The following is an 18,787-nucleotide window of genomic DNA, read 5'->3' as shown; positions in this document are numbered from 1 at the left end:
TATGCATATTTGATTGTTTTTTATTTAGTACAACCATTTAAAATTCTATACTTTTGTTTCCGTTTTGTTGTTGCTTGTATTCAGCATGATTTAACTTACTCTGGGTCTGGTATCCACAACGTACATATAGTCGGAATTTGGATTTGTTTTGCGTATAGCTTCAAGCATCTGTTCATCCTCTAAGCAACGTGCACTGAAACCCGACAATGGCTGACTGCAACGACAAATGGAAGCCTGTGGAGAAAAGGAAATGAAAATGGAAAATTTATTATATTTTAAGAAAAAGCAAAAGAATTAAAACAAAAGGTCATAAAAAGTACAATAGTATGTACCATGGTATGTACTTTAATATTTTAAGATTTATGTTTAGACAAACGAAATTCTTTGAATTAAATTTTATGCATAACAAATGAATTAGGTTTTTAATTAAGTGGACAAGTAAGAGACAAAAGTGAGGTATATTAAATGCTACTAAAACATCAACCACGTGAAACACTTACCTTATTGGAATGTAAATATGTTAATGCTGGCAATCTTCCTTTGGAACGAAAACGTGAACTACCAATTAACATGGCTGTGTTAGCCTCTTGTGGTACATAGATTTGTCTGGGATATGTGTCACACAATTCATAATTCGTATTTAAATTGCACAACGTCCAGATATCGTTGGGTACACGCATACGTTTAAATTCATTTTCCAATTTGAAAAATTCCCAGCCAGCATTCTTGGGAAAATCATCTTTGGCGGGTTGATAATTAAAGCAATATAACTTATTAATGGAAACTGTAAAACGGAATTATTATTAAGATAGATTATTAAGAAATGTAGCTGAAATAATAATAATAATAATATTTACCAGGTTGATAGAGCTTCAATAGCGAAGTGTAAACATCATGACATTCTGAATCTTTAGGTATGACAAAAGTAACGGAGAGAAAAGTTTTACAACGTATTAATAATGGTGATCCGGTGGTGGTTAATGGTAACTTTTCAATGTTTGCAATATGCATGTGTGGTATCTGGAAATTAAAAGAATACAAATTGAAATATTTTATTTGTTTTTATAATTTCAAATTAACATAAATTTCTATAGGACTATGGAATAGTCTATGTTCAGGACTATACAATATCCTACAGTCAGGACTATAAAGTAGTCTATAGTTTTTTGTTTTCTTTAAATTTTCGAGCACTTTGCATAAACTCAACTTGTATTTTTGTAATTTTGCAATATTATTCAACAATGAAATATTCAATAAAAAGAACAAAATAAGACAAAGAAATAAAGAAATGGTAGCTCTCTACATAGATAACTAAAACACTTATTCCATTTATACATATTTATATAGTAGATATATGTACATTTAAATAATCTTATAGTGCTTTTTGTTAAAATAGGTGGAGCATACAAATGTACATCTATAACCTTTCTTAGGGTACTCCTGGGAATTCCAATGCTATAAAATTCAATTCATCAAAGAAACAGCAGACAATTTAACAATGTGTAAAGAACAAAAAAACAAAAAAATTATTTGAAATGCCAACATTATATGCCATTTTTATTTCAGAACGATCAATGGTAATTTAATATGTTAATTTATTTTCCATTTCTTTCATCATGTAGAAAATAAAAATGTAAATTATACAAGATTTGTTGGGCAAAAACATTATTTATTTGCAAAGCTTAATAATGATTTCGAAGAACAGAAACAAGTTTAATAAATTGGTCAATTATTGAAAAATAAATTTCAATGTTAATGAAGAATGGTTTTATGTGAATAGATTACTATAAAATAGTCTAAAGTCTTGGCTATAGAATGTAGAATCTATATAGTCCAGTCTATAGTCTGGACTATAGATTTGTCTATAGTCTGGACTATAGAATAGTCTATAGTCTGGACTATAGAAATTCTATAGTCCAGACTATAGACTATTCTATAGTCCAGACTATAGACAAATCTATAGTCCAGACTATAGACTGGACTATATAGATTCTATAATAGAATAGTCTATTGTCTGGACTATAGAATAGTCTATTGTCTGGATTATAGAATAGTCTATAGTCTGGACTATAGAATAGTCTATAGTCTGGACTATAGAATAGTCTATAGTCTGGACTATAGAATAGTCTGGACTATAGAATAGTCTGGACTATAGAATAGTCTGGACTATAGAATAGTCTGGACTATAGAATAGTCCGGACTATAGAATAGTCTGGACTATAGAATAGTCTGGACTATAGAATAGTCTATAGTCTGGAATATAGAATAGTCTATAGTCTGGACTATAGAATAGTCCATAGTCTGGACTATAGAATAGTCTATAGTCTGAACTATAGAATAGTCTATAGTCTGGCCTATAGAATAGTCTATAGTCTGGACTATAGAATAGTCTATAGTCTGGACTATAGAATAGTCTATAGTCTGGACTATAGAATAGTCTATAGTCTGGACTATAGAATAGTCTATAGTCTGAACTATAGAATAGTCTATAGTCTGGACTATAGAATAGTCTATAGTCTGGACTATAGAATAGTCTATAGTCTGGACTATAGAATAGTCTATAGTCTGGACTATAGAATAGTCTATAGTCTGGACTATAGAATAGTCTATAGTCTGGACTACAGAATAGTCTATATTCTGGACTAAAGAATAGTCTATATTCTGGACTATAGAATAGTCTATAGTCTCGACTATAGAATAGTCTATAGTCTGGACTATAGAATAGTCTATAGTCTGGACTATAGAATAGTCTATAGTCTGGACTATAGAATAGTCTATAGTCTGGACTATAGAATAGTCTATAGTCTGGACTATAGAATAGTCTATAGTCTGGACTATAGAATAGTCTATAGTCTGGCCGATAGTCTATAGTCTGGCCTATAGAATAGTCTATAGTCTGGACTATAAAATAGTCTATAGTCTGGACTATAGAATAGTCCATAGTCTGGACTATAGAATAGTCCATAGTCTGGACTATAGAATAGTCTATAGTCTGGACTATAGAATAGTCTATAGTCTGGACTAAAGAATAGTCTATATTCTGGACTATAGAATAGTCTATAGTCTGGACTATAGAATAGTCTATAGTCTGGACTATAGAATAGTCTATAGTCTGGACTATAGAATAGTCTATAGTCTGGACTATAGAATAGTCTATAGTCTGGCCGATAGTCTATAGTCTGGCCTATAGAATAGTCTATAGTCTGGACTATAAAATAGTCTATAGTCTGGACTATAAAATAGTCTATAGTCTGGACTATAAAATAGTCTATAGTCTGGACTATAGAATAGTCCATAGTCTGGACTATAGAATAGTCCATAGTCTGGACTATAGAATAGTCTATAGTCTGGACTATAGTATAGTCTATAGTCTGGACTATAGAATAGTCTATAGTCTGGACTATAGAATAGTCTATAGTCTGGACTATAGAATAGTCTATAGTCTGGACTATAGAATAGTCTATAGTCTGGACTATAGAATAGTCTATAGTCTGGACTATAGAATAGTCTATAGTCTGGACTATAGAATAGTCTATAGTCTGGACTATAGAATAGTCTATAGTCTGGACTATAGAATAGTCTATAGTCTGGACTATAGAATAGTCTATAGTCTGGACTATAGAATAGTCTATAGTCTGGACTATAGAATAGTCTATAGTCTGGACTATAGAATAGTCTATAGTCTGGACTATAGAATAGTCTATAGTCTGGACTATAGAATAGTCTATAGTCTGGACTATAGAATAATCTATAGTCTGGACTATAGAATAGTCTATAGTCTGGACTATAGAATAGTCTATAGTCTGGACTAGAATAGTCTATAGTCTGGACTATAGAATAGTCTATAGTCTGGACTATAGAATAGTCTATAGTTTGGACTATAGAATAGTCTATAGTCTGGACTATAGAATAGTCTATAGTCTGGACTATAGAATAGTCTATAGTCTGGACTATAGAATAGTCTATAGTCTCGACTATAGAATAGTCTATAGTCTGGACTATAGAACAGTCTATAGTCTGGACTATAGAATAGTCTATAGTCTGGACTATAGAATAGTCTATAGTCTGGACTATAGAATAGTCCAGAGTCTTGACTAAAGAATAGTCTATAGTCTGATCTATAGAATAGTTTATAGTCTGGACTATAGACTGGTCTATAGTCTGGACTATAGAATAGTTTACAGTCTGGCTTACAGAATAGTCTATAGTCTGATCTATAGAATAGTTTATAGTCTGGGCTATAGAATAGTATATAGTCTGGACTATAGAATAGTCTACAGTCTGGCTTATAGAATAGTATATAGTCTGGACTATAGAATAGTCTATAGACTGGACTATAGAATAGTCTATAGTCTGAACTATAGAATAGTCTATAGTCTGGACTATAGAATAGTCTATAGTCTGAACTATAGAATAGTCTATAGTCTGGACTATAGAATAGTCTATAGTCTGGACTATAGAATAGTCTATAGTCTGGACTATAGAATAGTCTATAGTCTGGACTATAGAATAGTCTATAGTCTGGACTATAGAATAGTCTATAGTCTGAACTATAGAAAAGTCTATAGTCTGGACTATAGAATAGTCTATAGTCTGGACTATAGAATAGTCTATAGTCTGAACTATAGAATAGTCTATAGTCTGGACTATAGAATAGTCTATAGTCTGGACTATAGAATAGTCTATAGTTGACTAAGTCTATAGTCTGGACTATAGAATAGTCTATAGTCTGGACTATAGAATAGTCTATAGTCTGGACTATAGAATAGTCTATAGTCTGGACTATAGAATAGTCTATAGTCTGGACTATAGAATAGTCTATAGTCTGGACTATAGAATAGTCTATAGTCTGGACTATAGAATAGTCTATAGTCTGGACTATAGAATAGTCTATAGTCTGGACTATAGAATAGTCTATAGTCTGGACTATAGAATAGTCTATAGTCTGGACTATAGAATAGTCTATAGACTGGACTATAGAATAGTCTATAGTCTGAACTATAGAATAGTCTATAGTCTGGACTATAGAATAGTCTATAGTCTGGAATATAGAATAGTCTATAGTCTGGACTATAGAATAGTCCATAGTCTGGACTATAGAATAGTCTATAGTCTGAACTATAGAATAGTCTATAGTCTGGACTATAGAATAGTCTATAGTCTGGACTATAGAATAGTCTATAGTCTGGACTATAGAATAGTCTATAGTCTGGACTATAGAATAGTCTATAGTCTGACTATAGAATAGTCTATAGTCTGGACTATAGAATAGTCTATAGTCTGGACTATAGAATAGTCTATAGTCTGGACTATAGAATAGTCTATAGTCTGGACTATAGAATAGTCTATAGTCTGGACTATAGAATAGTCTATAGTCTGGACTATAGAATAGTCTATAGTCTGGACTATAGAATAGTCTATAGTCTGGAATATAGAATAGTCTATAGTCTGGACTATAGAATAGTCCATAGTCTGGACTATAGAATAGTCTATAGTCTGAACTATAGAATAGTCTATAGTCTGGCCTATAGAATAGTCTATAGTCTGGACTATAGAATAGTCTATAGTCTGGACTATAGAATAGTCTATAGTCTGGACTATAGAATAGTCTATAGTCTGGACTATAGAATAGTCTATAGTCTGGACTATAGAATAGTCTATAGTCTGGACTATAGAATAGTCTATAGTCTGGACTATAGAATAGTCTATAGTCTGGACTATAGAATAGTCTATAGTCTGGACTACAGAATAGTCTATATTCTGGACTAAAGAATAGTCTTTATTCTGGACTATAGAATAGTCTATAGTCTGGACTATAGAATAGTCTATAGTCTGGACTATAGAATAGTCTATAGTCTGGACTATAGAATAGTCTATAGTCTGGACTATAGAATAGTCTATAGTCTGGACTATAGAATAGTCTATAGTCTGGCCGATAGTCTATAGTCTGGCCTATAGAATAGTCTATAGTCTGGACTATAAAATAGTCTATAGTCTGGACTATAGAATAGTCCATAGTCTGGACTGTAGAATAGTCCATAGTCTGGACTATAGAATAGTCTATAGTCTGGACTATAGAATAGTCTATAGTCTGGACTATAGAATAGTCTATAGTCTGGACTATAGAATAGTCTATAGTCTGGACTATAGAATAGTCTATAGTCTGGACTATAGAATAGTCTATAGTCTGGACTATAGAATAGTCTATAGTCTGGACTATAGAATAGTCTATAGTCTGGACTATAGAATAGTCTATAGTCTGGACTATAGAATAGTCTATAGTCTGGACTATAGAATAGTCTATAGTCTGGACTATAGAATAGTCTATAGTCTGGACTATAGAATAGTCTATAGTCTGGACTATAGAATAGTCTATAGTCTGGACTATAGAATAGTCTATAGTCTGGACTATAGAATAGTCTATAGTCTGGACTATAGAATAGTCTATAGTCTGGACTATAGAATAGTCTATAGTCTGGACTATAGAATAGTCTATAGTCTGGACTATAGAATAGTCTATAGTCTGGACTATAGAATAGTCTATAGTCTGGACTATAGAATAGTCTATAGTCTGGACTATAGAATAGTCTATAGTCTGGACTATAGAATAGTCTATAGTCTGGACTATAGAATAGTCTATAGTCTGGACTATAGAATAGTCTATAGTCTGGACTATAGAATAGTCTATAGTCTGGACTATAGAATAGTCTATAGTCTGGACTATAGAATAGTCTATAGTCTGGACTATAGAATAGTCTATAGTCTGGACTATAGAATAGTCTATAGTCTGGACTATAGAATAGTCTATAGTCTGGACTATAGAATAGTCTATAGTCTGGACTATAGAATAGTCTATAGTCTGGACTATAGAATAGTCTATAGTCTGGACTATAGAATAGTCTATAGTCTGGACTATAGAATAGTCCAGAGTCTTGACTAAAGAATAGTCTATAGTCTGATCTATAGAATAGTTTATAGTCTGGACTATAGACTGGTCTATAGTCTGGACTATAGAATAGTTTACAGTCTGGCTTACAGAATAGTCTATAGTCTGATCTATAGAATAGTTTATAGTCTGGGCTATAGAATAGTATATAGTCTGGACTATAGAATAGTCTACAGTCTGGCTTATAGAATAGTATATAGTCTGGACTATAGAATAGTCTATAGACTGGACTATAGAATAGTCCATAGTCTGGACTATAGAATAGTCTATATTCTTGACTAAAGAATAGTCTACAGTCTGATCTATAGGATAGTTTATAGTCTGGACTATAGACTGGTCTATAGTCTGGACTATAGAATAGTTTACAGTCTGGCTTACAGAATAGTCTATAGTCTGATCTATAGAATAGTCTACAGTCTGGCTTATAGAATAGTATATAGTCTGGACTATAGAATAGTCTATAGACTGGACTATAGAATAGTCCATAGTCTGGACTATAGAATAGTCTATATTCTTGACTAAAGAATAGTCTACAGTCTGATCTATAGGATAGTTTATAGTCTGGACTATAGAATAGTCCATAGTCTGGACTATAGAATAGTCTACAGTCTGGCTTATAGAATAGTCTATAGTCTGGACTATAGAATAGTCCATAGTCTGGACTATAGAATAGTCCATAGTCTGGACTATAGAATATTCTATAGTCTGGACTATAGAATAGTCTATAGTCTGGACTATAGAATAGTCTATAGTCTGGACTATAGAATAGTCTATAGTCTGGACTATAGAATAGTCTATAGTCTGGACTATAGAATAGTCTATAGTCTGGACTATAGAATAGTCTATAGTCTGGACTATAGAATAGTCTATAGTCTGGACTATAGAATAGTCTATAGTCTGGACTATAGAATAGTCTATAGTCTGGACTATAGAATAGTCTATAGTCTGGACTATAGAATAGTCTATAGTCTGGACTATAGAATAGTCTATAGTCTGGACTATAGAATAGTCTATAGTCTGGTCTAATAATATCTATATTTAACTATAGAATATTTTACTGTTATGTTGCCTCTTTTCGTAATTAATTTATGTGAATATGACTGAATAGTGGAACCACACACACATCTGCCTGTACAATATGCATATACCATGTAGTTTCCTTTCAGTTTTTTTAATCTCTTGTTAGTAATTTCAATTTCATTTAATGTGCATGTGTTTATTACCATACAATCGAACCATTTCAATTTGGGGAATGATAGAAATACGAAAATTTATATTTTGTAGAATAGGCTGCATGCCATACCAGTTGGGAAATAAGTGCAGTAAACGAAAATATGTGCATTGATGCGAAATAATCCTTAACATGTTAAAGGTTATATGACGTAAGTATAATTACTTTCGAAATTTACAACTATCGATTTATAATAAAAAAGCGGGCGATTGTGTTAACAAGTTCTTTTTGTATTGAATTTCAACCCAAAAAGTTTTTCTGTTTAATTGCTTTAAAACTTTTCAATTTTTTTGTGGGTAAGAGGTAAAGTTGTAAAATAGAACTTTGTCGTATGATGATTAAATTTAACAAAAATCTTTAACATAATTAATATTTAAGTTATAGTGATAAATGTAGAAGAAAATCTAATGGTATTTAAACATATTGTAAATTATATTTGAATGCAATTAGATTTATCTATTTTTAACGTCTAAATGGAAAAAAGAAAACTTAAAAAGCCATAAAGATACTTTATCTTTGTTTTATTTAATTTTTTTGTATTCTTAAGTTTCTTTCTATGATTTATTGATTGCATTCTTTTTGTATGTATTCACAGGACATCAATTATATTCAATATTATAGAATGTTGCCCAAATCTTTGGAAACTGTCCAAATGTTGTGATAAACTCATAAATATGTATAAGTCTGCAATAAAAAACAGTTTGCTGACAATTTTAGAAATAACTAAAAAAAGAAAATTATAAAAAAATGAAACTATGCCTTGAGCTGGAGAAAAATACTTGAAAAAATATGTGGTCAACTATGATAGAAATAGTTTGAAGTATAGTTGTTTTGAAGCAGTTTATAGCATAGTTCAAATTTCGTTAAGTTTTCTTAAAAAAAAAATACTTATAATTGTGAACTTTGGACAAATGGAAGATGTTAACATTTTTTCACAATTTTTAAGTAAAAGATACTTTTGCTCTAGAAATAATTAAATTTATTTTAATGTAAATTCAAGGAAAAAATGTTTAAATTATGTTATAATAACGTTGACATTTTGTAAAATGCCAACAGCGAATTGCTATAAGAAGATTATATATAAAACGTTACATGTTTCAATTTATTACACCTGATGGTATGAGTAATATGACTATTATTAATTAATTAAATATCGCTTATACGTCATGTTGTTAAACATGCACATAATTATCAAACACACAGCAACAAAGTTTTATTATTGTGTAATCATATTTTATATATAAAACAAAAATTCCTAGTGTTTTCCCATAATTTTTTGTATTTTTATTTCATTTCCTTTAAAGTTCCACCTGACATTGAGTAGTAGTTTTTTGCTAATATTTAATTAAACCATTTTTTACAGTTATATGTATGTTTATTTATTTACTAAATAAATCATAAAAACTTCTGGTATAGTATTTAATTTATGATTTAATTAAAAGAAATCCTTTTGAATTGATGCCATTAAAATGCTGTTTGCAGCCAGTATTATTGTGTGTATGTGTAAAATAAATATAAATAATAAATAAAACAGAATTTTTAATGCTGAATATAAAAATATACAACTTTTTCGTTGGTAATCTCAAATTTACATAAACAAAACAAATATAAATGAAAATGGTGATCTTTGGCATTAAAAATAAAATTTAAATTTTGAAATATTTTCAAATAAATTTATTTACTATAAAATAGTCTATAGAATAGTCTATAGTCTTGACTATAGAATAGCAATACTATAGAATAGTCTATAGTATTGACTATAGAATAGTCTTTAGTCTTGACTATAGAGTAGTAGACTAAAGAATAGTCTATAGTATTGACTATAGAATAGTCTATAGTCTTGACTATAGAATAGTCTATAGTCTTGACTATAGAATAGTCTATAGTTTTGACTATAGAATAGTCTATGGTCTTGTCTATAGAATAATCTATAGTCTTGACTATAGAATCGTTTATAGTCTTGACTATAGAATAGTCTATAGTCTTGACTATAAAATAGTCTATAGCCTTGACTATAGAATTGTCTATAGTCTTGGGTATGGAATAGTTTATAGTCTTGACTATAGAATAGTCTATAGTCTTGAATATAGAATAGTCTATAGTCTTGAATATGGAATAGTTTATAGTTTTGACTATAGAATAGTCTTTAGTCTTGGCTATAGAATAGTCTATAGTCTTCACTACAGGCTTATAGTCTTGACTATAGAATAGTCTATAGTATTGACTATAGAATAATCTATAGTCTTGACTATAGAATAGTCTATAGTCTTGACTATAGAATAGTCATTAGTCTTGACTATAGAACAGTCTTTATTCTTGACTATAGAATAGTCTATAGTCTTGACAATAGAATAGTCTAAAGTCATGACTATAGAATAGTCTATACTCTTGACTATAGAATAGTCTATAGTCTTCACTACTGGTTTATAGTCTTGACTATAGAATAGTCTATAGTCTTGACTATAGAATAGTCTAAAGTCATGACTATAGAATAGTCTATACTCTTGACTATAGAATAGTCTATAGTCTTGACTATAGAATAGTCTATAGTCTTGACTATAGAATAGTCTATAGTCTTGACTATAGAATAGTCTATAGTCTTGACTATAGAATAGTCTATAGTCTTGACTATAGAATAGTCTATAGTCTTGACTATAGAATAGTCTATAGTCTTGCCTATAGAATAGTCTATAGTCTTGACTATAGAATAGTCTATAGTCTTGACTAAAGAATAGTCTATAGTCTTGACTATAGAATAGTCTATAGTATTGACTATAGAATAGTCTTGACTATTGAATAGTCTATAGTCTTGACTATAGAATAGTCTATAGTCTTGACTATAGAGTAGTCTATAGTCTTGACTATAGATTAGTCTATAGTCTTGACTATAGATTAGTCTATAGTCTTGACTATGGAATAGTCTATAGTCTTGACTATAGATTAGTCTATAGTCTTGACTATAGAATAGTCTATAGTATTGGTTATGGAACATTTTATAGTCTTGACTATAGAATAGTTTATAGTCTTCACTACAGGCTTATAGTCTTGACTATAGAATAGTCTTTAGTATTGACTATAGAATAGTCTTTATTCTTGACTATAGAACAGTGCATAGTCTTCACTACAGGCTTATAGATTTGACTATAGAATAGTCTATAGCAGTGCTGCCCATACACAAACTGTTACACATTAATTTGTATTGGTAAAGCAGCAGAGAACAAAATGTAACCCAAAATAAAACTGTACTAATAAAATGACTGCAAACTAAAAAGTATATTCTAACTGTCAAATTGATATTATGGATTTTGACAGACAGCGTACATTAAAGTTCATATATAAAAAACTATCAGCTGTGCTCTCTCAATCATCTACATAAATTCGGCTTTCTCAAAATTTTGTTGTTGTATTTCTGTGTGGATTTTAAAAAAGTTGCGTACAGATCTTACTTCGACAAATGCTGATCAGCAACTGAGTTGATTTTGTTTTGCAAGTTGAGAGATAATCAACTAACACATGCTCAAATAAGAAAATTCACAAGTAAGCTTATAGTGTAGGTGAGTCAACGCAACGTCTGCAGAAATTTCTTGGCCTATCTCGCGTGATAGGGAATCACGATTTTGGGCAACATTGGTCTATAGTCTTGCATATAGAATAGTCTATAGTCTTGAGTAAAGAATAATCTATAGTCTTGACTACAGAATAATCTATAGTCTTGACTATAGAATAATCTATAGTCTAGACTATAGAATAATCTATAGTCTTGACTATAGAATAGTCTATAGTCTTGACTATAGAATAGTCTATAGTCTTGACTATAGAATAGTCTATAGTCTTGACTATAGAATAGTCTATAGTCTTGACTATAGAGTAGTCTATAGTCTTGACTATAGAGTAGTCTATAGTCTTGACTATAGAGTAGTCTATAGTCTTGACTATAGATTAGTCTATAGTCTTGACTATAGATTAGTCTATAGTCTTGACTATAGAATAGTCTATAGTCTTGACTATAGAATAGTCTATAGTCTTGACTATAGATTAGTCTATAGTCTTGACTATAGAGTAGTCTATAGTCTTGACTATAGAGTAGTCTATAGTCTTGGTTATGGAACAGTTTATAGTCTTGACTATAGAATAGTCTATAGCTTTGACTATAGAATAGTTTATAGTATTCACTACAGGCTTATAGTCTTGACTATAGAATAGTCTATAGTATTTACTATAGAATAGTCTTTATTCTTGACTATAGAATAGTCTATAGTCTTCACTACAGGCTTATAGATTTGACTATAGAATAGTCTATAGTCTTGCTTATAGAATAGTCTACAGTCTTGCATATAGAATAGTCTATACTCTTGACTATAGAATAGTCTATAGTCTTGACTAAAGAATAATCTATAGTCTTGACTACAGAATAATCTATAGTCTTGACTATAGAATAATCTATAGTCTTGACTATAGAATAATCTATAGTCTAGACTATAGAATAATCCATAGTCTTGACTATAGAATAATCTATAGTCTTGACTATAGAATAATCTATAGTCTTGACTGTAGAATAATCTATAGTCTTGACTATAGAATAGTTTATAGTCTTGACTATAGAATAATCTATAGTCTTGACTATAGAATAGTCTATAGTCTTGACAATAGAATAGTCTACAGTCTTAACTATAGAATATTCTATAGTCTTGACTATAGAATAGTCTATAGTCTTGACTATATAGTCTGGACTATAGAATAGTCTATAGTCTTGACTATAGAATAGTCTATAGTCTTGACTATAGAATAGTCTATTGTCTTGACTATAGAATAGTCTATAGTCTTGACTATAGAATAGCTTATAGTTTTTACCATAAAATAGTCTATACATAGTTTTTCCCATAGAATAGCCTGTACATAGTCTTCACTATAGAATAGGCTACAGTCTTGATTATAGAATAGTCTATAGTCTTGACTATAGAATAGGCTATAGTCTTGAATATATAAAACTCCGTAGTCTTGATAATAAAATAATCTAGAGGTTTAACTATAGAATAGTCTATGGACTTAACTATATACAATATCATATAGTCTAGAATAGTCTAGTCTCAACTATAAAAGAATCTAGGATGATCTATGGCTATAGTCAATAATCTCAACAATGGAATAATCTGAAGAGTTGAAATTTAAATAAAATTTAAATTTTGTAAAATATGTAAACATTGCTTCAATAAAATTCTTTTTAAAACTGTGTTTTGAAATGTGTTTTAAAACTTCTGCTGACAATTTCTCACCAATGCATTTGTAATTAACCATAATAATAATATTTTATGAAAATTTTAAGTACCACAGTTTATTAGCATTTGTTGAAACTCTGCTACTAATTATAATAAAAAATATGTGCTTGCATTTAATGGTACAGGGTATTACAATATTAGGTTCATATAAAAACATATATTCAAAGAATTCACTTCAAGACAATACCTCAACTTTAATGACCAAAACTAAAACCTCGTTCTATTGTTTTATTTCTATTTATATACAAATGTATAAGTTTTAACTAATTAAACACCCTGTATACTTAACAAAATATTTACATATCTTATTTTCAACACGTCACATTCAACTCATTCAAAGTAAATGCTAAAAACATAAAATTCCATAAATGTAGGTTTATGTTTGTTATTTGGGGGAACGTATAAGAATGAATATAAATGTTTATATTGCTGGTGGTAAGCGAAACTATGCTTCAAATAATTTAAATGCAAAAATAAAATAAAAAAACATGCTAAAAGCAGTAGAGGCAATATATAAAACAAGCTTTCAACAGGGTTTTCTGAAAACTTGTATGTTCTTGGAGCCATACGGAAATTAAAAAAAACCTAACACTTAAAACAAACTAGCACACTTTATTGTTTTTCTTTTTTTTTGCTTAGTTGATGTATAAAATGCCCACTTGTTACGTAAGCAAAACATTTCTTTGAAGTTTTTCAAAATGAATTTTCTAGTTCCGTATCATCAACCTAATTTCCTGTTATATTGCGTTCTTAAAGTAAACCACAACTTATAGAAATAATACCGTTTATGGTGAGAAAAGTATAATAGATTTAAACTTAATGGATTTAATAGGATTAACCTATTAAATTATCTATGAAGTGTTTAGATATGGACACTTTTAAAAGATATAGTCTTCACTAATGAATAGTCTATAGTCTTGACTATAGAATAGTCTACAGTATTGGCTATAGAAAACCCTATAATCTTTACTATAGAATAGTATATAGTCTTGACTATAGAATAGTCTATAGACTTGACTATAGAACAGTCTACAGTATTGACTATAACATAGTCTATAGACTTGACTATAGAATAGTCTACAGTATTGACTAGAGAACAGTCTTCAGTATTAACTATAGAATAGTCTACAGACTTGACTAGAGAATAGTCTACAGTATCGGCTATAATATATAGTATTAACTATAGAATAGTCTATAGTCTTGACTATAGAATAATATTCTATAGTCTTGTCTATAGAATAGTTTCTAGTCTTGACTACAGAATCATCTATAGTATTAACTATAGAATCATCTATAGTATTTACTATAGAATAGTCCATATTCTTGACTATAGAATAGTTGAAAGTCTTGACTATAGAATAGTCTATAGTCTTGCCCATAGGATAATCTATAATTTTGACTAAAGAATAGTCTATAGTCTAGACTATATAATAGTCTATAGTCTTGACTATAGAATAGTCTATAGTCTTGACTATATAATAGTCAATAGTCTTGACTATAGAATAGTCTATAGTCTTGACTATAGAATAGTCTATAGTCTTGACTATAGAATAGTCTATAGTCTTGACTATAGAATAGTCTATAGTCTTGACTATAGAATAGTCTATAGTCTTGACTATAGAATAGTCTATAGTCTTGACTATAGAATAGTCTATAGTCTTGACTATAGAATAGTCTATAGTCTTGACTATAGACTATAGTCTTGACTATAGACTATAGTTTTGACTATAGAATAGTCTACAGTCGTGAGTATATAATAGTCTATAGTTTTGACTATAGAATAGTCTATAGTCTTAACTATAGAATAGTCTATAGTCTTGACTATACAATTGTCTACAGTCTTGAATATAGAATAGTCTATAGTCTTAACTATAGAATAGTATATAGTCTTGACTACAGAATAGTCTATAGTCTTGACTATAGAATAGTCTTGACTAGAGAATAGTCTATATCTTTGACTATAGAATAGTCTATAGTCTTGACTGTAGAATAGTCTATATTCTTGACTATAGAATAGTCTATAGTCTTGACAATAGAATAGTCTATAGGCTTGATTATAGAATAGTCTATAAACATGACTATAGAGCAGTCTACAGTATTGTCTATTGAATAGTCTACAGTATTGACTATAGAATATTCTATAGTATAGTCTATAGAATAGTCTACAGTGTTGACTATAGAATAGTCTATAGTATTGACTATAGAATAGTCTATAGTATTGACTATAGAATAGTCTATAGTCATGACTATAGAATAGTCTATAGTCCTGACTATAGAATAGTCTATAGTCTTGACTATAGAATAGTCTATAGTCTTGACTATATAATAGTCTATAGTATTGACTATAGAATAGTCGATAGACTGGACTATAGAATAGTCTATAGTCTTGCCTATAGAGTAATCTATAATTTTAACTATAGAATAGTCTATAGACTTGACTATAGAATAGTCAACTGTATTGACTATAGAATAATCAATACTATAGACTATAGAATAGTCTATAGAATTAACTATAAAATGTTTATAGTCATGACTATAGAATAGTCTTTTGACTATAAACTAGTCTATTGTCTTGACTATAGAGTGTCTATATTTTCGGCTATAGAATAGTGCATAGATTGACTACTGAATACTCTATAGTCCTGACCATAGTATAGACTAAATCTTGACTACATAATAGTCTATAGTCTTGATTATGGAGTACTATATAATCTTGATTATACATAGTCTAGACTATATAATAGTCTCGACTATAGAATAGTCCAAAGTGTCGATTATGGAATAGTCTATGCCCTCGACTATAGTTTTCAGTCGAGGGCATAGTTTTAACTATAGATCAGTCTATAGTCTCGACTATAAAATGGCACAAATTTTCGACTATAGAATCCCGTAATTAGAAGTTATTATTTGCAGAGTAAACTACGAAAAAATATTTGACTAATTTTATTAATTTTGTGGATAGACTTTGATATGCATAATTAATTCTCGATTGATACAATAAATCTATTGTTTTGAGTAAAACGACATGTTTTATTTTTATACAAGGAAATAAATCTTGTATCTACATCGTTTTACTATTATTACACACACATTTCATTATTGTATAGTATTTTCATGTAAGATTTTCCACTTGACATACTACTCATCCTTAAAAAAAATACATATATTCGTATGTATCTAAACATTTCATTCATACTATTGGTACAAATATTTTTTAAGGACGTATTGTTGTTTTGTTCCTTGGCTGTAAGCAATTTATCAAGTATGGAATAAACAACACGACATCAATCGCATGAAAAATATATTAAAAATATCTTTTATCGAAACAAAATTAAATGTTCATGTTATAAACTAAAGTGACTGACTGACAGACAGTTATCGCATGCATGTGAACTTTTAGTAATACATATTTATATTAAATAATATACATACATAGAAATTACGAAACTGCATTCTATATCAAATTCAGAACAGAGTAGATTTATCACAGAAGTGGTTCTTAGAGAGGCTTAATTGTTTTGGATACGAGAGCTCATTCATAGTTAGTAAATGTCAAAGTTGTTGTAATCCCATTGAAATGTGTGAGTGTGTATTTTTATACAAAACTTTAATGACGTCTACGTGAGAACTGTTCATTTGTTTTGTTCATGAGTGCGTAATTATGGGTTAATTGCTGTCGTTGATGAAAAATAATGAGCTCATTTTTTTCCACGTTTGTACACATCTGTGTATTTTTGACAAAAGCAATTTTCTTCAAATAATTTATGTTTATTTTGGGGTATTCTTAAAAATATAACAAGTAAATGGATGTGCCGAATCTGCTATACCATTCCCCACAAAACATTAACCCTCTTTTTATATATTTCAATTCAAAGTTTTTAACTTTGAAAAAAGGAGGAAAAACTTTTGGTTTAAAAAAAATCAAATTATATTCCTTTGAAATAAATCTGTATGACCGGGTGGGTACCTTTTTATAGATCAACGTGCCAGTAGATTAAAATTACGTTTCAATGTCTTCTGCAATAGTTCTTGGTCTTGGTCGACAATTAAGGACTGATAGATCATATCTTCGTAATTTACTGATAAGAGGTAGATTATCTTCAAATGACAACAGCCCCATAAGCAACTAACTAACTAACTAACTAACTAACTAACTAACTAACTAACTAACTAACTAACTAACTAACTAACTAACTAACTAACTAACTAACTAACTACTAACTAAACTAACTAACTAACTAACTAACTAACTAACTAACTAACTAACTAACTAACTAACTAACTAACTAACTAACTAACTAACTAACTAACTAACTAACTAACTAACTAACTAACTAACTAACTAACTAACTAACTAACTAACTAACTAACTAACTAACTAACTAACTAACTAACTAACTAACTAACTAACTAACTAACTAACTAACTAACTAACTAACTAACTAACTAACTAACTAACTAACTAACTAACTAACTAACTAACTAACTAACTAACTAACTAACTAACTAACTAACTAACTAACTAACTAACTAACTACTAACTAACTAACTAACTAACTAACTAACTAACTAACTAACTAACTAACTAACTAACTAACTAACTAACTAACTAACTAACTAACTAACTAACTAACTAACTAACTAACTAACTAACTAACTAACTAACTAACTAACTAACTAACTAACTAACTAACTAACTAACTAACTAACTAACTAACTAACTAACTAACTAACTAACTAACTAACTAACTAACTAACTAACTACTAACTAACTAACTAACTAACTAACTAACTAACTAACTAACTAACTAACTAACTAACTAACTAACTAACTAACTAACTAACTAACTAACTAACTAACTAACTAACTAACTAACTAACTAACTAACTAACTAACTAACTAACTAACTAACTAACTAACTAACTAACTAACTAACTAACTAACTAACTAACTAACTAACAAACTAACTAACTAGCTAACTAACTAACTAACTAACTAACTAACTAACTAACTTACTAACTAAGCTAGCTAATTACCTTATTAAAGTTCGTAAGAGGAATACCAGTATCTCGGTGATGAATTCATCATATCCCATCGAGCCAGTTATCACGACAATTCCTGAGTTCAGCCACCAAAATTACACTTATCGTAGGATGTGTTAAGTTTCTGCCTAAAGAAAACTACTATTGTTAGGCGATCTGAAGTATAGAATTTCATGGGTTCGGTACTGAATCTTATAACAACAAATGATGGTATTAAGTATGATCCGCTTTGGGTGTCATAAAGTGCAAAGTTGCGGGCCAAATAATGGTTTTCACATACAAATACAATAT

The 18,787-nt window shown here is 29.7% G+C and overlaps 1 protein-coding gene across 2 annotated transcripts in view; it reads right to left on the bottom strand.

Moving 5' to 3' along the window:
* Positions 1 to 18,787, bottom strand: part of LOC119611095 (myotubularin-related protein 8) — a 41,402-nt gene that overhangs the window by 3,985 nt on the left and 18,630 nt on the right. For both annotated transcript variants that reach the window (XM_037966565.1, XM_037966564.1), the window contains exons 3-5: positions 858 to 1,020; positions 501 to 784; positions 100 to 234 (exon numbers count right to left, since the gene is read on the bottom strand). In XM_037966565.1, coding sequence (XP_037822493.1) covers positions 100 to 234; positions 501 to 784; positions 858 to 1,020 — 582 coding nt within the window. The remainder of the gene's footprint in view (positions 1 to 99; positions 235 to 500; positions 785 to 857; positions 1,021 to 18,787) is intronic.

This window comes from Lucilia sericata, unplaced genomic scaffold (genome assembly GCF_015586225.1).
Source record: "Lucilia sericata isolate MDLA Ls3-8-SP2 unplaced genomic scaffold, ASM1558622v1 Contig001359F_arrow, whole genome shotgun sequence".
NCBI classification, from domain to species: Eukaryota; Metazoa; Arthropoda; class Insecta; order Diptera; family Calliphoridae; genus Lucilia; species Lucilia sericata.
This window is presented reverse-complemented; position numbering and strand designations above follow the sequence as displayed.